We start from the raw sequence: 26,181 nt of genomic DNA, 5'->3' as shown, positions 1-26,181 counted from the left end.
TACATTCTGGGTCGACAGAGTAGAGCGGGGTATAGCGGCGCGATGGATCAGCCCATATAGAAAGGTGTACCTTCCGCGCAACACGACACGCAAGTGCCGCTTCCTTCCTGGAGAACGGTATTGCCGCAGTGGGCACTTGGCGATTGTGAGCTTGGGAAACTGCAGCTTCTGCTTTAGAATTACCCGATACAGCGCAATGTGCCGGTATCCACTGTAGTTCAACGAAATGGCAAGCACTGGTGGCTTGGTGATGTAAAAACCGAATGTCCCAGACTAGCTGGTCAGTACGAAAAGACTGAAGGCATTGAAGGGCCGCGCGGGAATCTGTAAAGATAGCCCATTGGCTGGGCGACTGCGTGGTGATGTATTCAAGAGCAGCACGGAGGGCGGCGAGCTCAGTCACTGTTGATGACGTCCTGTGACTGAGTTTTTCGGTTATCGTAGTGCACGACGCAGGTATCCAAACACCAATCGTGAAGATCCTTCTGTCACTGAGCCATTAGTATACATATGTTTATGGCCGGCATATTTGCTGTCTAGAAGTTGTAGAGTGTGAAACTTAAGAGCTGGAGCGGGAACATTTGCTCTTCGCGTCACTCCTGGCACGGCTGTGTGAATACTTATGGGTGGAAGCAACCATAGCGGGTACCATAGCGTAATGTTGCGGTAAAATGTCATGCAGATCCAAAGCAGATGCCTATGCCAATGGATGGTGACGTTGTCTCGTGACAAAACGCAAACATGCCCGAAGCAGTTCCCGTTTGCGCAGCCCTATCGGTGTCAATCGTCTACATTCAATGATAGTTCCCATAGTGGATGTTGTTTTTGGGACGCCGATACACACCCGGAGTATGCGCGCCTGTATGCTTTCCAAAGCCTTGAGATTTCCTGCTGAGAGGGGAAACACGCAGGAAGGCTGTAGCGTAAAAGACATTCGCAGAGAGCGTCGTATACAGGCGAAGAAGCGAGTAAACTTTGCAGCCACAAATGTTTCTGGAAAGCATTCGATAGATGTTGAAAAATGACGAGAATTTTTCTTTTGAACTGTGAATATGGGGCGTCCATGTCAACAATCTGTCGAATGTTACGCCGAGAAATTTATGATTTGTGGCATAAGGTATTAGTATCCCCATTGCCGTGAGCTGGCACCGTGTGACATCTCGTTTAGTAAAAGCGATGGCGGCTGATTTTGTTGCAGAGATTTCGAGTCCACGCACTGCGAGGAATTCTGAGATAGAATCTATTCCCCGCTGAAGCCTTGCACGAAGAACACGCCAAATATCATCGGCATATTAGGAAACTGCGATAGGAGGTGGAAAACATTTTTCGATTCGATTAGGGAAATATTAAAAAAGCGCTGGGCTGAGTACTCCTCCTTGTGGAACGCCATAAGTTACGCTGTGCTTCGATGTGTCGCCATCAGAGGTGGCCATGAAGATTCTTCTGTCGCTAAGATAATCCGACAGCCAATCGTACATCCGACCACCAATACCCAATGAGTGCATTTGAAAGCGGATAGCGTCATGCGTGACAGTCATACGCAGCCTTGATGTCCAAAAACACCGCTATAGCGGTGTTACGGAGTGCTTTTTCGCGGTTGACGCAATTAGCAAGGGCGATTACATTGTCGACACTGCTCCTGTCTTTGCGGAAACCAGACATTTGTGGTGGGTAAATACTTCTAGTACCTAGATCCCAATCTAGCCGAAGCAACACCATTTTTTTTTCCATCAGCTTGCCTACGCAGCTCAAAAGCGCAATAGGTCGATACGATTGAATGTCTGCGGGTTGTTTTCCTGGTTTCACTATAGGCGCAATGCGAGAAGTCTTCCAGCTGGGCTGCAGACGGCCGGTCCTCCAGGATTGGTTGAAAATGTCCAGGAGAAATCTCTTTCCCGCTTTTCCCAGATGGGTCAGAGCTGTACAAGTTGTGCCGTCTGGACTAGGGGAAGCGGACTTGTTGACTGCGGATAAAGCCAAGACGAGTTCCGGCATTGTAAACGGGACATCCGTAAGGGGCGTGTGATGTGATGGGCGTCCGTTATCCGAAAATGGAAGTGACGGAGGTGAGGTTGATTTTTTCACAGAACATCTCAGTGACGTCTAAGAATGTGGAATTGGTACGTAATGAAATTTAATTATTTGGGTGGAGACACGTCGGAGGTGTGCGAATACTACTGATGAGGCTCCACATTCTAGTGAGTGGTTTCCTGGGGTCCAACTTTGAGCAGAAAGATGTCCATTCACGCTTAGCCAATTGTGTCCATGTGCCGTTGAATGCGCTTCTGCACTCGTCTGGATTCTCGAATGTCTTCAGGTACCAGTGTTTTAGGCGCTCTTCTTTTTGCTCGCCGGCGTATGGCACGAACCCTTTCAAACTCTGCGTCGGCGACAGAAAATAACTTGGGTAATATAAAAGTCTTCGTGCTCGTTTTGCGTGCATTAGCTATCGTGCTTACAAGGTCATCGTAGGATAAGACCCTCTTGGACTGCTGTGGTAAATACCTCCCAGCTTGTGAATCGGACCACATGTTTTCTATAACTACCCGGAACACCATCCAGTTTTATGTAGGTAGGGAGGTGGTCGCTGCCGTGGGATTCAATATCCACAGACCAGCTTAATCTGGAAAGCAGCGTGGAGGAAACGACGGTGACGTCAAGAGCGCTTGAAACGCCTTTACGAAAAAAAGTTAATTCCCCGGTATTAAGTACAGTCATGTTGTGCTGGTATGTAATATCTAGTAAGTGCTGCGCTTATAATTGTTCTGCAGCTTCCCCAGGACGGATGATGCGCACTGAAATCACCAGTGAGTGTATGCGGAGGCGGCGTAGCGCGAAGGATACTCTCTAGACGGTGCTATCTAACGCCTTTCAGGGTGGTATGTAGGTGGCAATGACGGTGAAAGACAGATCTTCGATTTGCACAGTGGCTGCTACGTATTCGTTTACTGCACTTGGCGTCAAATCATGGTGCATAATGGTGAGGTCATTTCTGAGAGCCAAAAGTACTCTTGTTGAAGAAACATCAGTTTTGGAACGCAGTAATGTGTAACCTGACTGGCGTACGTGTTGAGATAGACGTGATTCCGAGATTGCGATCACAGGGAAATGGTGCTTGTTTAGAAATCTCCGGAAATCTGGTAGTCGAGACTGCAGCCCACACGCATTCCACTGAAAAATTGTGGCTGCATTGCGAATTTGTTGCATTGTAGGAGAACTGACTGGAGACATAACCCATACAGCCACTCAGTGACAAAGCGAGCTATGAGGGTGATGAAGGCTTCTGGTGAGGTAAACGAGGCCAGAAATGTACGCATGGTCTGTGTCATAAAGAGAATTAAGGAGCTCAGTTTGCCAAAGCCTTGTTGATTGGAGGTTTCTGACTGACCTCCTCTAACGCATGCGCGATGTGGAGATTTTGCAAGACCGGCATTACGAGTCTCTCTGGGAGTGGGAACAGCAGTTTGTTTTGCTGTAGGCGAGGTTAGAGCTGCAGCTGGGGATGCAACCGAGGGCACAACTGGTGATGTATGCACAGTTATATCTGTCGGGGCAGCTGTACCGGCGGCTTCGAGAGGAGGCTGGGGTGGTGTAGGTTCCATTTGGAGTTTCACCGACTGCCCGCACTCGCGTAGAGGTAAAGGTGGGAAATCCTTGTCGACATCGACGGACGTGTACCCATCGGGCGTTTTCCTATTCCTCTTCGGCATATCTTTTGTTGTCGTGCCGCAGCGCTGTTGCACAATCGCCTTGGCTGACTTGTAATCAGTTTTCTTAGTCGACTTGACACGTGTGTGTGGCGTACTGGGCAGTTAAGGAATGCCGACTCGTGCTGCTTAGTGCGGTTGGCACAGCGAGGATCCTTAACACCGCAAGCAGAACGATCATGGTTATCTGCACATCTGGCGCAGCGCAAGGAAAATGTACATGCCGCAGCTACGTGGCCGAAACGTTGGCATTTCGTGCACTGTCTTGGAGTTTCATTGTATTCGAAGACACGGTATACAATGACGTGTTCCAGCGTAGTTTCAGTAGCGAACACAATCAGCACGCTCTGTGATTTTTGTCATAATCTTCGGATCGAGCGTATAGCCACCCTCTCACGCAAAGCGTCAGCGATTACCAAGTCTGAAAGGTCCGTGACCACACCTATAATTACACCCATCCCGCAATTTCTGGGGTGGGGCTCATATGCGTGAACTTGGATCTTCGCAATGCTAGTAATCTTTAGCAGACGCTCTTTGGAAACCGTATTTCGCGTATCAACGGCTAGTAGTTTATCTAGTTTATCTTTTGATGACAAAACAAACTATACAACTTGCTTCGCCGCTCGACGACCTGGGCGAAAAAAGATATTTGAGGGCCTACGTAAATTTATTATGCCAAAGAAGCCCAATGTGCTCAACTATGCAAGTGTTTTGAATACATACGAAGCAAAAGCATTAAAAAGAAATGCGACCATGGGGTCAACCGTCGCTTGCGCACTGTCGTCTGCTGTGCGTCCTCTTCGGTCTTCTGGCGGGAAAAAAATAAATAAGTCGCTTCGACGGCTTTATGCAAGCTGAAAGTGATTATTTAGAGCCACTTGATCGGCTACTACAATAGTTTTGGCATATGAGCTGTAGGCCAAACGATAACTGCAAATTTAGCACTTCAGTTCGGACCTATGTTGTGCCGGAGTGTCCGCACGAGGCAGATGCGCGGGCGCAGAAATAATTACGAAAGCACAAATATAGAGAATTATGCACTTTAAAACAAAATTTAACGTTAAATTGTCAGTTTGAATAATTCGTTTGTTTTTTGGATAGTGCATGCGGCTGCCGCATTGGCGCCACGGCACGCACGATCCAAAGCAGGGGGGGGGGTCCAGGTGCGGGCCGTTTATTGAGGCGGAGTTTCGCAACTGACTACACCGAAGAGCTCTGACCGGAACTCGTCCCAATTGCTTGAACGTTGAAATATGCCCTCAGGTGAAGGACGTGCGGTTTGTCGGGCCCAGCACCATGGCATTCGCGGACGCAGTCGAGGCGAAGACTCCGTACAAGCGCAGCGCCACGCTGTACCATCCCGACCTGCTCGTCAGCGTCGTGAAAAGCGTGTGGGTCGAGCTCAACGAAGCGGAGCTCTTCCTGTGGACCAGCTGGCACGTGGTCGACGAAGTGGTGCCCTTCGCCGATCCCGTCAAATTCTCGGGCAAAAAGTGAGCCATTTACAGGGAGGCGCACTGGGCGCGGCGATGTAGTACGATATTACGTAACTCGCCATAGCTGGCCTTCTAGAACGCGTTTCTTGCCATGGCGTTCGCTGGTGCGCATGCGCAGCGGGGAAGGCGGGCGCTTCGTGTTGCTGTAATTGGGGATTTGGCAGTCGACCAGGTAATGTGTGCCAACTTTTGGAGATTTCTTAGTCACGAAAAATACATTTAAAGGTTCCTTGAGCGCGGTTTTGAATGACGGCCGTCACCTAGGTTCCTGTTCCCGCGTTCCGTTGAACATGAAACTGTCTGACGGCTTTTGTTTTCATTATTTCTGGGTACGGTCTTATAGAAGCGATGCCTAACGGCCCGTCGGACCGGCAAGCGACTTCCCGTGCACTTCGGTTCTCTGCAGTGAGTGGCGCTAGCGGCTTCAGCGTACACGTGTACAAATCAACGGCCAGCGTGAGACTCATCAGTGCGGATAAACGTATTTCAATTGTAAAAGCAAGTAATCTTCGTATTAGCTGGTTGGATAGCGGGGCGGTAGGCTTACTTGCAGCCTTTTCGTACTTCTATCAGCGAGTAGTAAACACCGTGTAGTTCAGAGGCGCCAGAACTTCTCCGTACTGAAAAGAAGCCAAATTTGCGGGCTAGGATGCGGGTGTTTGGCGTGAGAGTTAACGCGTGTATTTCTTCCTGAATTAGTACATTGAAAAGGGTCTGCTTGAATTCGTTATTTTTGGCTCCTCCCGCAACCCGCAATGCTTTCGGCACTGTTCCAGGTTGGTAGCATGTGTTCTAGAGTGATTGCTGCGTGTTCTTGTCGTGGTAATGTAAAATAATTTTCTTTGAGTGCAAATGATGGAAGCGCCAATGAAGTCGTATAGGTCGGGTAACAGCTCCGCTAAGCGCAGTCGCATTACCGCTCGTCGCAAGTGCGAACACCAACTCATCGCGCGACAGGCGTTGCTCGACGTGCCCGAGTCGCAAGGTGGGATGTGCATTAAAACGGCCAGGCCCTTACCACGACGAGTTGGCTGACCTATGAGGCAGCCAATCTGTCACTTGGACACCAGCTTTAACACATGCATTCGAAGACTGCAAAGCTGCTCTCTGCAACGCCACCCTGCTCTCTCATCCAAAGCCAGATGCTCGCATGAGACTGTTCACTGACGCATTTAGCACCACCATTGGCGACTCCCTGGTGCAGCTAGTGGACAACTGGTGTCAGCTGACGTTCTTTTCCAAGAAAATCTCCAGCCCAAAGACGGCCTCGTCCTCCGGAAGCTCTGCCGTACAACTTCGGCGCTTGTAGAGTGAGAGAGAGAAAACATTTTAATGAGCTCAAATGTGAGAGTGGAACCCTAGTCCGGGAATCCCTCGCCATCTTGGCCCGTATCACCAGGAGAGTCTGGCCCTCCTGTTTGCAGCTGGTCAAGAGTGTCTCCCACAGCTCAGGAAAGGAACAGGTGGAGAGGGGTGGTAGGGCTGGGTTGTGAGCGCATTCCACAATTATATGCTGGAGGGTACCTGGTTGTGGAAAAAAATTGCATAGAGCGGTGTACTGTGTGAGAAACAATAAATTCATTCGAACCGGGTGAACGTACGTCCGTGCTTGTAATTGTCGAAGTGTTATTTCCTGAGTTTTGCTGGGGGATGGGGGGGGGGGGGGGGGGGGGGCACAGGAATTTTTGTGGTCCTGTAAAATTGAGTAATTTTCCGATAGGTGAGAAGTGGCGTCGGAGCCGCGGTGACCTCTGGGTCTCGGTTGGCCAGTTCGCGAGCCTGTTGGTGGGCGAAGTTGTTGCCCGTGACAGAGGCATGGGCAGGTGTCCAAATGATCGCCACTCGGTGAGATGGACGGTATCGCTGAAGTACCCGTAGTGTCGTTGGTGCCACCCTCCCTGAAAGGAAACTGCGGTCGGCTGCTTGAGAGTCAGTGATGACTCGGCTGGAGCGTTGGATGAGGGCCAAGGCGATGGCGAGTTCTTCGTCGTCTCGAGGGAATATCGTACGAATGGATGCGCATGAAATTAAATGGTTTTGGGTTGTTGTCACTGCAACCATGGTTTGGTTGTCAGCGTAGCTCGCCGCATCGGTGTAGGACACGTCAGAGCGATTGTCATATAAGCGTTCGGGGGCTTGGTTGCGGGTGGTCCTGAACTCGGGATGGAGGTTGGGGTTCATATTCTTTGGTAGGGGCCGTACAGAGATATGTTTACGCCACTCGTCTGAAAAAGGGGCCAGGTGGGTTTGTTCTGCACAGTGCCAGTTGATGTATTGCAGAACAAAGTGGCCTGCTAGAGTGTTTGTCAGACGGAGGCGCTGGCTTGCGAAATGACCTTCAATGAGTTCCTCAATAGTGTTGTCAAGACCCATTTGAAGAAGCTTGGTTGTCGATGTACTCATGGGGACCCCGAGTGCTTGTTTAAATGCCTTCCGAATGATTGTTTAGTGCTTCAATCGTATTTGGTTAGGGCCATGTATGGGGCGACATAAGTGAGGCGAGAAATGACGAAAGCTTGAATTAGTCTCATTGTGTCCTTTTCTTTCATTCCTCGATGCCGGTTAAGGCGCGGTCACACTAGGCGGTCACACGAGTCGCCAAACCATCGGCCAACTGCCGAGTTGCCCGACCGCGCTGTCCTACTACGCCGACGGCGACGCAAACACGTCGGCAGATGGAAAGTCCGCGTAGTGTGACTGGCTCGCTGACCGAAGACGCCAATAGAACCGGTCGCCCGACCGGTCGCCCGACGCGTCGTCGGGAATCGATCGAGAAGCGAAAACTGCGGCTCTACTGCGGCTCTCTTTGATAGTTTCTGGAGTGTAATAAACTCAGTAATGTCCGTAAAGCGCATACAACTCAACACCAGCGCTAATGCAATCGGTATTTTGGCTTTCGACGCTTCGGCCGTGCTCTTAGCTCCGTTACCCTGGAGCTGCAAACTGCACATGCGTGGGGGATCGGCTCGCCTGTAGAAAATAAAAGGTCAATTTCGTGCAGAAGAAGAGTTACGTAGGGTAATTTGGGCAATAAGGGATCAATATCGGCCAAGGTTTTTAACGTGAAACCAAAGTACGGGAAGCACTATCCCCGCAGTGGGAAATCGCAGTCGCAGCCGGGCACACATATTTTTGCGAGCGCTGTCACGAAGCAGCGGAGTTGATGGGTATAAGCTATTGTGAGGGCTTCGGGGAACCTTGCTGGGCAAGCGCTATAAAAGAAATTTTAGTTTACCAGCCAGGAATTCTGTAAACCAGCTAGTAAACACCGACGTATCACACGGAAGGATGACCTCCATCTTACCCACGCTATTTCGGACCGCGGCAGCATCAATTGCGCGGTGGCGCAGTGGTCTCGCGCGTCGTGCCCACGCGCTCAACGTTGTAGGTTCAATTCCCGGCGTGGTTAGTTTTTTTTAGCGTTTTTTTAAGGAGCAGCTGACCACGCCATATATGGCCCCATTTGCCCCCATATATGGCAAGTTATAGCCTGATATGAACACATATATAGCTATATATGGCCACATATAATTTATATATGGGCCATATGTGGCATTTTCGTAAGGGATGGTTTGCGTATCCAATTGGTATATCATTTTCTGTGTGATTTTGAGAAGCAGCTACCTTTGTAATGGAAAATTGTCTTCGAAACAGCGAGAGGTGTCTGGAGCCACAACAATTAATTTCCCTTTTCTTGCACCGTGTTTCTCAAAAATGCGGTACCATGGCGCAACGTAAGAGGCCTTCTCTATTAGAGGAGGTTAAATTTCCGCTGACGTACGCATTAATTTATATACATATTTTACGTGCTACAGAGGTCTTTTCGCCGGAAGTTCATTCATAACATCCGTATTATTACTGCCGCGGCAGCAGCGAACACAGCTCTTTTTTCTTGTTTGTTCGTGACAAGAAGTTGAGGAGTACACACAGTACAAGCAGCGCACACGCCAGCACGCACGAACGGCTTCAGTCGCGGCAGCGGCGACACGTTACTCCAAGTTTGATTAGAGAAAGACGGAGATCCCCGGCGGAGAGGCGAGGCGGCGGAGTGGGTCGTCGCGCGGTCGTCGGCGTGGTGTGACAAGCGCGTCGGCCGACATCGCGCAGACACCGACGCACCGCCGACTTCTCGCCGACGCTGACGGTTGGCCAACGGTCGACGTCGGCGTGGTGTGACATGACCGCCGACAGCTCGCCGACACGGTGTTGGCCGACCAAATCGGCCGTTGGTCGGGCTAGTGTGACCGCGCCTTTAGTAACCCGCCTAATCATATGCATGACTTGATCTGACCTATTACGTCGTTTTGACAAGGCAAAGTCGTTTCGGGTATTGGCTTGTATGCTAAGGCCTAATATCTTGAATGAGGGGCTAGGTTTGATCGAATGGTCGTCAAGAGATATTTCGATGGGCTCGACGAGGTGTCGGGGGGGGGGGGGGGGTCCGGATGATGACAAGTTGTGATTTCTGCGTTGAACAATGTAAGCAACAAGCCTGAACGTAATTATTCAATTCTTCGGCTGCATGGTGCAATGTGTCCTGCAGCCCACCGGGAGAGTCTGTGTCAGTTCAGAGGGTGATGTCGTCTGCATACAGTGCGTGGTGAAGATTCGGCATCTGCTCTAGCTGTCTTGGTAGACCCTGAAAAGCGATATTGAAGAGGAGTAGAGACAGTACCGAGCCTCGCGCTATACCGCGACGGCCAAGAGAGATTGGTTTGGATTTTATATCTCTAACTTTGAGCACAGCCTAGCGGCCTGTGAGAAAGTCCGAAATGTAGGAATAAATTTCGGACTTCCTCACAGGCCACCAGACTGTAGACGACCTGGCCAGCTTACTGCTGAGAGCTTTTGCCATCAACGAGGCGGCTCAGTATTTTTGCCACATCCTCGAGGCACAGTACTGCACCATCTATACCGACCACAAACCTACGCCTTCTCTCAAAGCCACGATAAACTCCCACGGGTCCAGCAGAACCAACTGTCTTTTATCGCCCAGTTTATCACAAACATCCAGAACATCAGCGGGAAAGATAATGTGGTTGATGAAGTGCTCTCCTGTTTCTCCACTGTCAAGTTGCTACCCGTGACGACTGACGCCCTCGCCGAGGGTCAGAAAACTGATGCCGAACTCCAGCCGCTGCTTGAAAACGCCTCGTTTCTTCAGCATCAACAAGTTTCTGTCCCTGCGTTGACATAGTCTCTACTGAGGCGTATCCACCTGGCGAGTAAGACCTTATGTGCCTTCACTGCATCGCCGCAACCTTGTCAACAAGTTAACTTCAGCCATCCCGGTATTCGCGCTTCTACACGCCTCGTGACTTCCGCACCTGGCCACGCACTTGTACCCGATGCCAACGCGCCAAAATCACCAGGCACGTCACTTTGCCGCGAGGACCATTTTTACTGCCGCCGGAACAGCCGGACCTTACCGCTGTTACGTCACAGCCATTGATCGTTTCCCTCTATCGACTGAGATATGGGCTCTCCAAAGGATTACTGCAGAAGAAGTAGCCTCAGCTTTCTTCTCCTGCTGGATATCCCGTCGCGTCACAACTGATCAGAGACGGCATTTTGGATCTGAGCTATTCAAACTCCCCCGCAGGGGCACCTTGTGTGTTCAAGGTGACGGTAGTGGCGACACCGCGGACCCCGAGCCCATGTGGGTTGTACCCAAACACGCTTTAGTCTGTGCGTTGCTTAGCCACGTCCACGGAAAGAGGATCCTGGTGGCTGAGCTGACGCCGAGGTTGTTATGGACCTTTGAGCCTTTTCTTGAAGGCAACACGCCACTTTGGCCCTCGCATCTTGTAGAAGGCACCCACGGACTGACCCGGCCGAGGGGGAATCAGCCCGTCGCCTTTTCCTGTCCCTCTCTCCACTCTTTCGCTTTCCTGTCTTCTTTCTCCATCTTTCCTGTCCTTTATTTTTCTGCCTTCTGATCTCCTCTTCCGGGTTGCAAGGGTTAACCCTGTGTGAATGGTCGCCCTAGGTTTTTTTATGCGGGGTTATAGTGACCACGTATGGGTAACGCTGGTCTGCGTTCCCATGTTGGGCTCCAAACAGGGGCGGCGAGAATGGCTACGGCAAAACCTTCTTTTGATCTTGCCCGGAAACAAGTCCGCACCGCAGGAAGCTACCCTGTATCAAGGATAATAAAAGGAACAAAGCTTTCCACAATTTCTTGTTATCGAATCCACCGACAGCCAGTGCCCCTACTAAAGGCCTCGCCATTTATATTCGCTAAAGAACTGTAAGCTGTCCTCGGCAGTAAATGTAAAGCTACAAAGATGTCCCCTGGAGGTACCCACTCAATGCGAAAACAAAGCCAAGGCTGATGCAGTGCTGGCAATGCAAAGGCTAGCAAATCTAAGTATTAAAGTATCGGTTCACCGAAGCCTAAACTCATGCCATGGAGGGATTTCGTATCCAAACCTTGCAGACCTCACCGAGGATTACATCCTTGACGGCATGCAAGAAAAAATGTTACTGCTGTCAGGCGTATCATGATCCGACGTAACGACATTGACATCCCTACCAACTGCCTCGTCCTGACTTTCAACTCCATTAAGCTTTCTAAATCTCTTAAACTCGGCTCCCTGGTCCACCGAGTTCGTCCATATATCCCAAACCGGCGCCGGTGCTTTAGATGCCAGAGGTTTCGCCATACACTGCAGAGCTCTCGTGGCAAAGAGACTTGTGCCAAGTGCGCCAGCACTGGTCATCTCTCGAACTCCTGCGCAGTGCAGGAAGCAAAGTGTGCCAACTGTGTAGGGCCACCTCCTGCATACTCAAGGAAATGTGGGAAATTTCAAGACCAGAAATAATGTCAACTGAGGGCTCCTTTCTGTGTGGAGTGGAAGGTTGTGTGGCGTCCGATCGGCGTTTCTCAAAGAGGAGCGCCCGGCGGTGAAACGCTATGCTCCGTAACCGCAAACGGCCGTCAGCAGCACGTGAGAGAGTGCGAGAATAAGCGCCCGCAGTAGTGCAAAGCGCGCATTACGCCAGAGGGGCAGTTGTACGTAGCTGGGAGGGGAAACAATATACTCATGTTTCTGCACACGTTGCTTGAATCGTATGGCTTATTCAACGCCATAACATCCCCTACCCGAATAGCCATTAATTATAGCACACCTACACCCCGGTACAAGTCAAGAACGACAACGGAAGTTGACGCTGTGCCCCATCACCGCAGACGGATGTTACTCCGCGCGGCACAAGTAGTGCGTTACTGGTAATATTTTGAACAATGCACGATCCGTTTCCATGCTTTTTTGGACTTATATGCTTATAAACTACCCCAGTTACGACAAACTATGCGAGAAATGACAGACAGACAATATCGGGCATTCATGGCGATCTCCTTTCAAAACGTGCGCGCCCGTTCACATCCGGGTCCGTTGCTTAGGCGAAGTGATACCGTACATGAGATAGTGCCGTTCTTAACTTGTTCCCGAGTATAACATTAGCTCAGATAAAACGCTGTCTGGAGTAATCTATTGTAATGACATACCGGACCACCCTGCGGTTTCTTGCATTGTTACACTTTGTAGCGGCGGCACATCTTGTGCCGACCTTCAACACGAGCTTAATGAGAATCGAATACACAATAATTAGTTAGCGATGAGTGATGCCCTGATGTCTGGCGATGATCCTAACGAAATGTGTGGGCAATTTAATGACGCGATTGTACAGTATAAAGTTGTAACACCAGTTACAAGCTACGAAACACCGTTTATCCTCGTATGCATTGCAGCACCCTAGAATTTTCCCGCACAAAAGAGTGCTGGTATGATAAGTAAAGAAAAAATGGCACTACCTACTATAAGAATCAACAAGTGTACTATAGAAATAAATCCTTGGCGTTGATACGTCGATCAAAAAAGGGGTATTACAGTCGTATCATAGTAGCTAATAATCTGAGTTCCACAAAACTGTGGGAAATGATTTTGTTATCAAAGGTAATACTCAGCTTCAAAAGTTTCCAGATGCTGGCCTATACGGAAGATGCAAATCAAGTCTAGCGAACAAGTTCAATGAACACTTCAGCATCATTGCTAGCAATTTTGCGCTTGAGCTACCCTCCTGGTTAACCCGATACATCAACTATACACTCGCATTTTTTTTATATTACTCCTCCTGAGTAAGGAAACAATGTCACCACAACACAAGCAATCGGTAAGGCGTGCGCTCATAGAGCTTCCGCGCAGGCTTGCTGCCGAGTTGCTGGCCGTCCAGCCGCTCCCTAGCCGGCTGCAACGTCACTGCACACTGGCCGTAATGGCCGCGCTCATCTCAATTTCGGTTTCCAAATCGCTGATTTTTGCTGATCGCTTGCGCTGCACATGCGAGTATTTCAGATGCTATATTTTGCACCTTTTGAGATTCTAAGGCTGAATCTCAAATGAGGAAGAATAAAACTAGTGAAAACTAAGAAACACCGCATGGAGTCCGTCAGAGCCATATCGCAGGAGTTTTAAAACCCTCTTCAAAACAAATTCGCGCTCCTAAACCAGGAGAGCGAAGCTAGTGTAGACAGGCTAAATGGCAACTTAACGTCGGCAATCAGTTGGGGCATTTTTTACCTGAACTGGTGCAGGTTAGTGCAGTGTCGTGCAGACCAGTGTCGAGTGCTACCGGGGTTATCAATTAGTAAAAAATCAACATATGCTGCACTGCTTGCGCCGGTGCAACCAGTTCAGGTAAAAAAATACCTCTAGTGAATCAGCAGCAGCTGAACAAAAAGGTAGGGAAAAAAACTAAAAAAAAAACAACGTAGGAAGTAATTGCGAAACGCTAGAACAGGAATGTGTCAAGTGCAGTGGATCGAGTTGAGTTAGTAGAGCTGTCGAAACTGATTAACAGAAGCAAAATACGCAACATTCGTTTATATAAAATGGCACTGATCGAGGAAACGCTGCAAATAGGGGGAAGCTTGAAAGCAACCAAGAGTAACCTACATTTGCAATGACGGGATGTGCGCACTCAGCGCCGAACAAGGTAACATTGCGCATGACTTCGACGATATAATAAAGGTAGCAGAACGATTCCACATCAGGATGCATGCCTGCGATGTTAGACCAGGGGAAACTACTGAGAGTACAAGCTCAACTTGCGATGTCCCACTAGTAACCAGAAAGGAGGTAGGAAATGCTCTCAAAGGCATGAAAATAGGATAAACTGCAGGTGGCGATGGCATAACCATGGATCTTCTGAAGGAGGGAGGTTATATTGTGCTGGAAAAGCTTGCTGTACTATTTTCGCATTGCTTAAAGACTCAAAAAGTGCCGTCAGCCTGGAAACACGGCAATATTATTCTGATTCACACGAAGGGAGATCCCAAGGACCTCAAGAATTACAGACCCATCAGTCTTCTCTCAGTTGTTTACAAGATGTTATTCATAAGTTATATCTAGCCCCATAGGTGGCAGCCTGGATTCCCAACAACCCAGAGAGCAGACTGGGTTTAGGATAGGGTACTCAACCATGGATCACATTCATGTCATCAATCAAGTGATAGGAAAATCGCAGGATACTCTAACCCCCTTTTTATAGATTCGGATAAATCGTTTGATTCCCTACTCATCACAGCCGAGCTAAAAGTATTATAAGACCAGGGAATAGAGGAGACCTACATATGACTTCTAGAAGACACATACAAGGAATGCATGGTCAGGATAGCCCTCCACAAGCAAAGCGATAAATTTCCTATCTAAAAAGGAGTATGGACAGGGAGATACCATCTTCCCAAAATTATTCAGAACATTTCCGGAGGGGTTATTTTGAAAGCTTGGCTGGGAGAACACAGGATTAAGGATAAACGGAGAATACTTGAGCCGCTTGAGGTTTGCGGACAACATAGCCTTGCTGAGTAAGACTGCAGAACACGTGCAAACAATGCTGGAGAAACTACAATCAGAAAGCACGGCCGTGGGGCTAAACATAAATATTGTCACAGTGTGTGTCAGCCGCCGAAGAACGGGAAGTTAATACTTATCCCTATGCATTGTGGGCATGTGCTAGGGCTCAGTTGAAAAAAAAGACGCTTGGATCGCTTCGGTTTCGAGGAGCCGTTGGAAGTAGAGGAAGAAGTTCGTGCCATGGCCAACACGGTGCTTTCTTCTCTGTAAACACGTGTTTTAAATACACCTTTATTTTTAGGTATTTCTCTTCGTAACAATATGAATAAATCTAAAGTAATGAGGATGCCAAAAGCCTCCAGTTCAGCTTAGGAAACGAACGGCTACTGAAAGTAGAAGAATGTAACTACCTCGGACAGATGGTTAGAGCTGACCCCAACCACGAGAGAAATCCAGTGGAAAATAGGTATGGGTTGGGGAGCACCATGCAAGCACTCCCAAATAATGAAAAGTAAGCTACCTCTGTCACTTAAATCTAAAACTCGGGGCATTACTAAACAACAAGCAAACTGAGGTCCGCGCAACTGGCCATCGAACGAATACTGTTAGGAGTAACACTCGGGGGACAGGTAAGGAGCTAACTGGATCAGAGAACAAACTAGGGCAGAAGATATCATAGTTCAGATAAAGAAAAACAGATGGGCTTGGGCTGGCCATGTAGTGAGACGAACCGACAATCGGTGGACAATTATGGTAACAGCGTGTGTACCAAGAGATGGGCCTCAAGAATAGGGGAAGACCACTAACCAGATGGAGAGGTGAAATAAAAAAATTCGAGTGTATCTGTGTACTTGAGCAGCGGTTGGAGATCAATGGGTTGGAGATCAATGGGAGATGACTTCGTCCTGCAGTGGACCTAAGTAGCCTGCTGCTGCTGCTGATGATGATGATGTTGATGATGATGACGATTGTTCACCTTGTTTTTTAGGCAGAGTTTTCAAGAGCACAAAATTTTGAGTGCAGTTGGCTTTTAGTGTCACCGGCTTACGTTGGCAGTTGAAAACACCCAGTTTTATTTGCATGCGGGATCTATTCACTTTTGGGTTGTTTTCTGATATTCATTTTTTATTTTGTATCTCGTGTTTCTCTTTTTAAGACATTTATTTTTAAACGAGTCGGGTATGATTTTTTACATCATACTTTTTCAAATGTTATTCTAACATGAAATAGGGGTCCTACAACATTACTTACAACTTTTCTTTTACATAAATCTGGTACGCTTTCAGAACGCAGTCAACAAGTGCATCTAGTACAAAGTACCTCAGCCTAAAATTGGAAACTTCCTAAAAAGATTTTTCTCTCTGTCCTGGTGTTGGCCTAGTTTGAGCGATCGAATAGCGCGATTCTAGCGATGGCCCGGCTATTGGACGACTTTCTTCTATAGTTGCAGTAGGAAACGCATACGATAGCTGATCTAATTAAAGAAAAACACAGTGAAATCAAAGCAGTCACAGGAAGACGCATGTACCGGCTGTGACCAGCAAATCACGCAGACGATATTTATAGCTTTCCCAGTCCTTTCAGGCACAGCGGAAAGAGTGGAAGCCTTTTTCTGAAGTGTTGCAGGGCCCCTTCAAGGTTAAACTTTATTATACCCCATTTAATGGCACCTGTAGCTCAAGTGGCAACGCCTTTTTCCAGCAACCCGGCGGACAACAGGGCTCCGAACCGGGACCAGTTTCGGTGGGAGTGCATGCGTATGGTCATGCACATGTTCGAGCCCGTGCTTGTGTCATTCGTGTTTCAAGTAGATAACGACACACGTGCCGCGGTGACCGACATGACGGCTGCGATCGCCACCTGCCTCAGCGGACAGTGAGCACACTTATCTTCTGCCTGTTTGAACTTTGCGCTCGTGCATACACGTGCTAGGCTAGGAACCTAAGTGCGATATGGTTAGCGCGCGCAATTTCAAAAAAATAATGCCAATAAACGTGGAGGGCATTACAGGTGACTTCCGCGTAGAAACACCGTAGTTACTCGCGTAATGATCGCACTTTTTTCCCGAAAATATGATGCAAATTTCGGCGTGCGTTCATTACGCGAGGTAAATCTTTCGCGACAAAAGTGTCAGCGCAGAAAACGCAAGTAGCAGGTCAGAATTTTTACGATAAATCTCATGAACACAATAAACATAACAGATAAAAACATAATAACAACTCCACCGACCACCGAGCGACCACGGAGTGACGCAAAATGCAGTGTTTTCATTGCGGAACGCGCCGGAATTACGGAATTACGGAACGCGCCGGAACGAGTTTGCTGCGAGGTGAGAACTGGTCGACTAATAAGTGGCTGCTGCTGTCACAGTGTGGGACGTCAAGACAAGGCTGCCGTCGCAGCAAGCCGAGCGCGTTTATTTTATTTTTTTGTCTTGTGAGTACATTACATGCATCTAGTGAGAGTTTCTTCAGCACCAATAATGAACTCATGCTTTCCGATATCGCTAATATCATCAAGTCCGCGGCAATAACGTAGCCATGTCCGCTTTGAAAGAGGAGGAAACTAAGGTAAGCACGACCATCTTCAACTAGACTTGGCACACATACGACATATGGCTGCGGCCAGTTCAGGGTGCGATCATTGAGCGGGTAATAAAAAAAGTATTTTGACCAAGAACTTCAGGGCTGCGATCATTATGCCAGTGCGATCATTATGCGAGTAAATACGGTAAACAGCTCGGCGCGGAGACTGTTGTCCGCAGTAAGGTTGCGGCCAGTACTTGACAGTTGTGCGGCGTTGAAGAGTATCACAATGAAATTCAGCAAGAGGCAGAAAGCACAAATGGTGCAAGCGCTGAGTCAGCTTGCACGACATGACTGATGAGTGTCATAGAATGCATGTCAATAGCATGGAGCCTCCCTGGGTCGCTGCTCTTAGCGTGGAGAAGGAGAAAATGGGAAAAGTATAGGGGTCTTTCCTTTCACAAAATTTGTGTTCACGCTGCAGAGCCAGCACTAAATGTCGTAAAAACTCACGATGCACGAGTGTTGGGGAGGAAGGGTGTCTCAGCGCTTTGTGTGTGTGAATTGGGTGCACAATTTGGAGCTTGTTGCCGCTCCTCATTGTAGACAGTGTAGACATTTATGCTTCCCATATATATTCACATAGAAAGACGTAATGATTATACCCACAGAAAAGTTTAAAAGGGCGAGCATTACATTTGCAATTGTACCCCCGACAGAGTGAAGCGGCCCAACAGCTGATAGCAACGCCCAGCCATACTGCTAGACATAGGGACTCGAAATTCCGGCAACATATTCCAACCATGGTGTAGAAACTCAAAGGGTCACCATTGTCTTTAAATTTCGTATCTCAACTCTCAAGGGAATGAAAAGGACTAAAATGTTTTTCTCTTTTACAATTACTTGTAGGCTCTTTCAAATATCGAAATATCTATATTTTGATGATATGGGTAACCCATACAAATTTCTGAAAGCTGTCTTGAGGGGTTTCTTCCTTAATAACCCCCGCTGGGGATCATCAGGAATTGGGGTTAATGGCGTATCTTTGCGGGTTCCCAATATGTAATTTACCTCGTGTATATAATCAAATGATTATAGCTTACAAATATTAGCCCTGCTAATCCCCCAAGACCGGTTCCAAGGTTTTGTCCTTACAAACCTGTAATATGGGACGCGGGATTTTGAAATTACACCCCTAATGATGTGCACCCGACTGAGATGCGATATCAGTGGCCTGCACAAAGTGCTCGCCCTTGAGTTTTGACATTTCCGGAGTACGTTCCTATTCAGCCGTTGTTGCTCACTGAAGCCTCATTTTTAGAATTAAACCGCTAAGAATGTTAAAAACTTCGCGCAGCTTCGCACTAGTGCTGCGAAGACCGGGCAAAAAGCGTAAGTGGCGGCCCCGTGGACCTAGCTTAGTCTTGGTTCAGCTTTGTTTATGTGTGGTTCTGGTTGGCGACTCGCCAAGTTTCCTCCGCGGTGTCGTCATTAGCCCCATAAAGAGCAATGGACAGTCGGTCATTAAAGTATGCACAATGTACGCGTGTTATCGACTTCGCGGTGGGGCTCCAAGAGTAGCGGAGGGCGCAACGGCACGAGCGTTTGCTCAAATTTTTTGAACTCGCTCGGTGGCCACCGCTCGGTTTGTGTGGTCTGGCGTGTGGGAGGCTGATTAAGAATTTGATTAACGTTATCACTTTCGGCCTTTTGGTACCCCAGCAAATGCTCGCATGGCGGTGCACGAATCGCGGCAAAATGGACGCGCCCTGGGAGGGCCCAAGACTTTGGTATAGAGTGGAATTTCGTTATTTCGGCCCCCATTAATTCGGAAATTCGGGTAATTCGTCATTCCCACGCCCTCTCTTCAAAAATGTACATAGCCCTATGGCAACAAACATTTGCTAATATCACAGAAAATTGCACGCGCTCCAGTTAATTCGGACTGGAGGCAAGTCAAGGACGGCGCAACCGAAACGGGTTTTTGGCAAGTTGACCGATAAGAAGATCATCAGCGCTGCCCTCGCTGCTGCGGATGAGGCGTCCGCTGAAGATAACCTGTGAAGATAACCTGTTCCTGTGAAGATAACCTGTTCCTGTGAAGATAACCTGAAGATAACCTGTGACGATATGAAGATAACCTGTTCGATGGGCTACGCCCGGTGCGTCGTTCCGCAAAAGAAGCCCTATCGTATTAGAGGAGTTTTGATACGATGTTCCAGGAAATGCACTTGCGGTAGAGGGATTATCGCGTACCCGCAAACGAGTCCGTTCCGCTCAGATCTCCGACGGATTTTTTCTCAAAGTAAAGATATGGAATAAAAAAATTACCCCACCTTCCCGCGAGGGGAACCCTGTGGAGATGCGACGCATCTAGGGGGTTCACTTGGTGTTTCCGTTGGGTTGATTCTCTAATTGCGTGAAACGTGTGAGGAACGCGTATGATGTATTCTTTATTTAACACGCGGCGTAACATTAACGATGACGGCTTTGTGGTCGCTGAAGTGCACGGGTAGTGGATGGTGAAGTAACGGGACCACCGTGCAATTTGCTGCGAAGATCAAGTCTATGCACGTGCCCCGTTTCAACGTGCTCGCTTCAACCGTTTGCGTTCGGTATCACGTTTACGAAGTTCGGAATCGGCTGCTCGCTTCAATCGTTTGCGTTCAGCATCACGTTCACACCGCTTCGCAGCCTTGTCTTCAGTGGTGCTAGCATTCCTGTTATCACAGTGATCGGTGCTTGTTACGGTTGCGCGGGCGATAGCGGAATTGTTAGGCTCCATTCTATGCATCGATGGAAATCGGAACGCCGGTGCTGGAACGACCACGGCTATGACGCAACGTGGCGCGGCTATGACGCAACACAATCCAACACAATCCACTTCAATCCAATCCAATCCAAGCCAAGCCAAGCCAAGCCAATCGAATCCAATCCAATGCCCCTCGCGAGAGAGTGTTTGCTATCGGAGAGGAGAGGGGTGAGCATCGGAGAGCGCAGCTCGCGCGGCGAGGCGAATGGGGGAGGGGTGTGGACGGACAACAACAACGCCGTATGGAGGGACAAGGCGAGTGAATGAGATGCAGTCGCATCTCAAAATGAAAATGTGCGTTTTTTGTAATTCATTCGATAGTTCAACAGTCGGATAATTCCGAAATTTCTTTTTTTTTTTTTTTTTTTCACTCCCTTGATGTCCGAATTAACGAGGTTTTACTGTATACAGATGCGCTGCAAAATACTGAAGGGTTTATTTTCGAAATCCTGGGATTATTTTGTGGGCCCGTTCATATATCAAGCTGTTTTATGCTCAATCACGTATAATGCGTTCTAATGTCTACAAATACGTAATTTTCTCGAAACAATACCGGATTAGGCGAACCTGGATTCAGGACCAAATAACGACAATTTTTCGCGGCTTACTTGTGTTACATGCTTGGTTACGCTGGCACTCTTCGGCATCGCTGGGTACTTCTACGGCTCGTGGGATATATTAAGGATTTCGCATTAACATACCTGGACGTTTCAATGCAAAGGGGCCTGCATCGCATTAGCGCCCCTCATCGCTTGTCCGTGTAATGTGCGCGGTGAGAGATGAAAAAGTCCATTTACAGTATTTAAACACGTGTCTCATAAAAAGTGGGTTTTGCATTCAGCTGCTGGTACGAACTCTTTTTTTGGGTTTTACAAAGTTGGGGGTGATGTCTGTTTTAGCTGCAGATTGCCCATGACTCGGCGTTTACGACGGCATCAGTTGTGATGGTTTAAATTATCTCCGTGGTAGTCGCCTACGTCGGCGCAGTAAGTGCGGTAGGCCCTCGTGGTGACAATTTTTTTTTTTTTTTTTTGCAAACAACGAAATGTCACATGGAGGGTTAGTGGCTATAGCCGCCAATGGGGTGACACTACTATGCAAACGATCCAACAGATCTAAATCTACGTGGGTGTCTGTTGTTTTTGTCTCTCTACATTTCTGCAGTCAGTGGCTGGACTCCTTCACCAAGCCTGTGAAAATTCTTGTCGGCCTGCCTTCTGTCGCCGCCGATTACGGAGAGTTAACAAAATACTACAAGCCCGTTCCGAAGTCCAGTCTGCGTTTCTTCTCCAGCTGGGTAAAAGGGGCCACTGAATGGCGCAAAATCATCAAACCCGCCGACGATAACTTCGATCCCCTGTACACCGACATTGAAGTGACCACCAACGGGACGTTGGTGATTCCAACGTTGTTCCTGAGACCCCCTTACTTCAGAAAGGACGGGCCCAGTGCGGCGAACGTCGGAGGGGTAGGCCACCTAATCGCCAGGAGCCTGGCCAAAAGGTACGCCCAATTGCGGAGTTCATTCGCTCACGGAAGCCGTTCTTGCACGCGGAGAGTGGAGTGTTTGTAAAAGCTGCATATTTGCGAAATGCAGGTGGTACAATTGACAGAATTGTAGGCCCGTGCACTAAAAGAATACGACGCGTGAAAAATGGGAGGCAAGTTTCGCGCTCTTGCACTAAATGAGGGATAAGCACTGCAAGCGCGGGAAAATTGAATTGACATCGCAAGCAGTAACAATGCAGCAGCGAGCGATGAGGGAAAGAGCGTGAGGGGTGGGAAGGGAGAGACAAGAGCGTGTTACGTAGCAGGGGCGGCTGAACGCTGTCGTCTTACGGTGTCATTAGCAGCGGAGCAAGCAGGTATAGGGGAACAAGGGGAAAAGGAGGATGGGGTGGACAACGGTGAGGCTTTTAAGGGGCCATGAAGACAAAATGCCAATTTGGTTCATTCGAAAGATTGCCTCGTTAGAATAACACGGAAAATTATTTTAACCTGAACCCCGGGAAAGCTTAATTCGCCGGCGTTTGTAGCACAGGCTTGGCGGCCCATTTCGCGGTACATCGCCACACCAAGATGGCGTTAAAAAACACTTTCTGACTGGCTGTGACGAAAATGAAAGCCAGTCAGATCAACTTGTCACGAAGACGGAGTCGATCGATGAAAGTCGGTGTTTGCTCTGAAATGTCACGGAAAAAAATGGAACTGAAACCGGGGAGATAAATGAAAGCTATAACTATTGATTTCTCAGCAAACGAGGCGTCGCTGGCTGTCCAACATTAGCCGAGAGGGCTACGAAACGCGTGATCTTTCAGCTCACACAGAAAATTGGCCCCAATCCACGCTGTGAAGGTGGTTGGAAAGCACAGCTTTAAACGACACCTACAACACAGATTGTGACAGCCGTTACCTGGAATTCGCGGTGGTGGCGTTTAGAACGCCGCAGCGTCGGCCACGATCGGGCTATGGCGGCGGACGCCGCCGCTGTGGCCCGGCCGTGAGTCGGGAGAAAGAAAAAATGCCAGCATCTCCACTCCGTGGATGATGGCGAGGGTGCGGAGTACGGGGACTCGAAATGACATCCAAGTTGCGCCCCGAGTGACATCCGATTTGCGCCCCGACCGTCATTCGATTTGAGCCGTGAGTTGCACCTTGATTATTTCCTAAATGAAACTGCAACTGACGGCTCAAATCGAATTTCGCTTGATTTTCGCTGGATAGTTATGTGCGCATGGATGGACGCGGACGGACATTGGGAGGTCCTAAGGTACTCCGCACCGTTACAGGCGAGGGAGTAAGCCGTTTGACTCTCGGGTACTAACTCACGGTCGTAGCCCAATGGGTAAGACGACTGACACTAAGTCTGTCTATAGTCTACCAGACACAGGCTCGAATCCTGCCAGTGCCTGTGTGATGTTTTGCTATTGTAAATGCTATGGGCACGGAAGCGGACGGACATTGTGCGTTCCCAAGGGACTCCGCACCTAAAACGGATAGGAGCGTCTTTCGAGGGGTGAGACAGCGGAACCTAGCCATCCTGATGTGCTAGCTTGGGGCTACGCCACCGCGCCACACAAGCGCAGACACCGAAACTATTCCGCGTGTGAACTTATAGATTCGCATTTATACCGATTGAAACTAGTTTAGTAAGTTTGAGAATTGCGAGAAAGCTGAGGGAACTTTTATAATCGCTATTTATCAGAACTAGTTGCTCCTTTAGCCTTTTATAATACCTATTAAAACACAACCGAATTGGCATTAATCAATTTAGAAAACGGAGTCCCATTCGTGGCAAGCAGTGTGCAAAAGGAAGTGTTTCTTAGTGGCCAGATGTCTGTAGGTGGTTTGTACATTTTGTTTTCCCGCCCTGCAAACCAATCCTGAACGTATCTTTGCCGTACGACCACTTAATTCCGTCGGGTGCGGGCTACCCAGGAGGTGCTGTTTAACAAGTTAATCAAGCCGGGTGAAGGAAGGGCGCAATGGACGCGAAGCTGCGCCAAAACAGGCCCGAAATAACCGTCGCCAAAGCAGACGACAAAGCCGTACCGCCGACGCACCCGCCGGCTAGGAGGCACCTCCGCGCGGGCAACGCTTTGCAAATTCTCCGCGCCATCTTCAGTGTGCTCCGCGAATAAAACCCTCCGCCCCCCCTCTCCCCCCCTTCCGCCGCGGTGGGAGTTATTTGTCCCGTACGCCGCGAAAGAACCATTGGCTGGTAGAGCTTGAAAGTTTTGCTTTAAAACATATTCAGTCTTTAGGACCCCTTCAGTACAAAACCTTGTGTGCACGGGCATAATAGTGGCCGAAACTTCTCGGCATCCGCCGCATCAATGCCTAGGGTTCTTTGATTCCAGCAGCTACAATGGCATTCTCTGAAATGACGCCGCTGCCAAGTCATCTAATAGCTCTGTAAAGTAAGCCTGGACCAAACGCGGGTTCTCCGTACAGGTATGTAAAACCCGGTGCCGCAATCCCGGCCGAGTGTTTGGAACCACGGGGACCAGGGGGTGCCCTGCTGGATGGTGTGGCGGAAAACCTGCTCGCCTACGCCTGCGTTCGTCCCGCCATGGTGACTACCAACGCCACGCGAGAATTGGACCTTCCACAATTGCCGTGGCTTACCCCAGATGGGGTAATGTACGTGTCCGCCTGCCTCAAGGTAGGGCAGACCACCGTTAGCATGCAATGCTATACCGGCCCTGTTTACCGTATCCTGAGGTTACTTATTCACCCTTGCGGCCAAGGAGGGCTGATGCCAATACGCATCACACATAGATTTCGCTTCCTTATTTTAAGTCACACAACTAATACTAGCAGGGTTAATGTGCGTGAAACGACCACAAGGGCACGTAGTCTTTGCTGGTGATGGGGGCTGATTTTGTTAATGTTACAATTCTGTAGGAAGGGTTCCTTTTGTTTAAGATAGTGTAGTAACTCGATCGAGTGGTACGCATCCCTGTAACGAAATCTTCCGTTTGGAGGATATGAACTGATTCATCCCGTGGGGTAAATTGTAAGACTGAAACTGCAACTAACGAAATCGGAGCGGGATTTAGAGGACACAAGTCCTCCATGCAGTTACCGGTTAAACCAGGTAATACGACTAAACGCATTCGACGCTTTTTGACTGCATTATATCGCTATTTCATTAGACACGACAAGGTCATGTGTGATCCGTAATAAACTGCCAAAAGAACACCACTTCTAAGGCTGCTAATTTTATGATCCACAGGACTGCGTGAAAACTGACAGAAGGGAGGCGGCGACGTGCAGCTTTCCGTCCGAGCGCATGAAGCAATTCCACGAGGCCTTCTCCTGCAAGTCCAAAAAGCCTTTGTGCAACATCCTCTAGGAGACACGCACACAACGGCCAGCCTGTGCCTTCACGGAGCACCAGATGTTTTTGCGTGCTTATTGTTATTGTTCGCACCGAAGACAGAGTGACGTTTTGGGGACTGTACGGGATGCCGTACAACGATAAAGTTGTTGGTCGGAAAGAACTTGATTAGTCCAACGGAATGCTATTTTGTTAAATACATATCCCGTATTTATGCACTCAATTCTTAAGTGAATTTCACGACTGCTTTACGAGCGTGCACGCTAAGTTGTTATCGACTTCGGAACAATCTATTTGTATGATGCCTATACCGGGCCACGTCCGAAGTAGAGGCGAAGCACCAACCTATAGGGACGTAACTACTTATGACAGGCACGACAGGCGGAAGCTCCCAGCACCACACGCAGAACTCGCGAAGGAACAGCGAACTATATGCCCGCAGGGCAACCACTGAAATCCCCATAGCGGCCCCTTGGAAAGCCGTCGCAGGACTCTGTGGAACGCTCCCCACTGTCGGCGCTGCTTTTGGCGGTCACGTTCACGACTGAAATTTACTCTTGTATGCGTTCTAAATACATAATAATGTGCAGAAGTCACTCTGTTCCCAAACGTGGCGTATTTATGATAGTGTAAACGTTTCTGACGCGATCTTAGTGTGGCACGTTCGGTCTGTATGAGCGCCAGGTGTGTGTGGCAGACCAGCGTCCCGAAGCCGGCATATACATGGAGCTGCTTTTAATTCCACTGCCCTTAAACCAGTGTCTCCCTAAGCAGAGTTTCCTCGTATGGCCGTGCTACGGCTTTACACTATGATGTGAGGCGGTTCTGTGCGCTCACATAATCTAGCCGAGCCCTCACACCTGACAGCAGGCCAGTTACACTTACCCATACCATATCTCGGATATTGATTACTTGCCAGGGTAAGCAATGCGTCATAAACT

The 26,181-nt window shown here is 48.8% G+C and overlaps 1 protein-coding gene across 3 annotated transcripts in view; it reads left to right on the top strand.

The window, feature by feature from the left end:
* LOC144153650 (uncharacterized) overlaps positions 1–25,461 on the top strand; it is a 41,562-nt gene extending 16,101 nt beyond the window's left edge. Inside the window, exons 3-7 of one of the 3 annotated variants that reach the window (XM_077685305.1) lie at positions 4,971–5,200; positions 16,762–16,935; positions 21,562–21,900; positions 24,352–24,562; positions 25,136–25,461. In XM_077685305.1, coding sequence (XP_077541431.1) covers positions 4,971–5,200; positions 16,762–16,935; positions 21,562–21,900; positions 24,352–24,562; positions 25,136–25,255 — 1,074 coding nt within the window. In that variant the 3' untranslated portion in view covers positions 25,256–25,461. The remainder of the gene's footprint in view (positions 1–4,970; positions 5,201–16,761; positions 16,936–21,561; positions 21,901–24,351; positions 24,563–25,135) is intronic. The other 2 variants (XM_077685306.1, XM_077685307.1) reach the window with 2 other exon arrangements.
* The last annotated feature ends 720 nt before the right edge of the window (positions 25,462–26,181 follow it).

Source organism: Haemaphysalis longicornis, unplaced genomic scaffold (assembly GCF_048455015.1).
Source record: "Haemaphysalis longicornis isolate Haplotype H1 unplaced genomic scaffold, Haemaphysalis longicornis Haplotype H1 scaffold_9, whole genome shotgun sequence".
NCBI classification, from domain to species: Eukaryota; Metazoa; Arthropoda; class Arachnida; order Ixodida; family Ixodidae; genus Haemaphysalis; species Haemaphysalis longicornis.
This window is presented reverse-complemented; position numbering and strand designations above follow the sequence as displayed.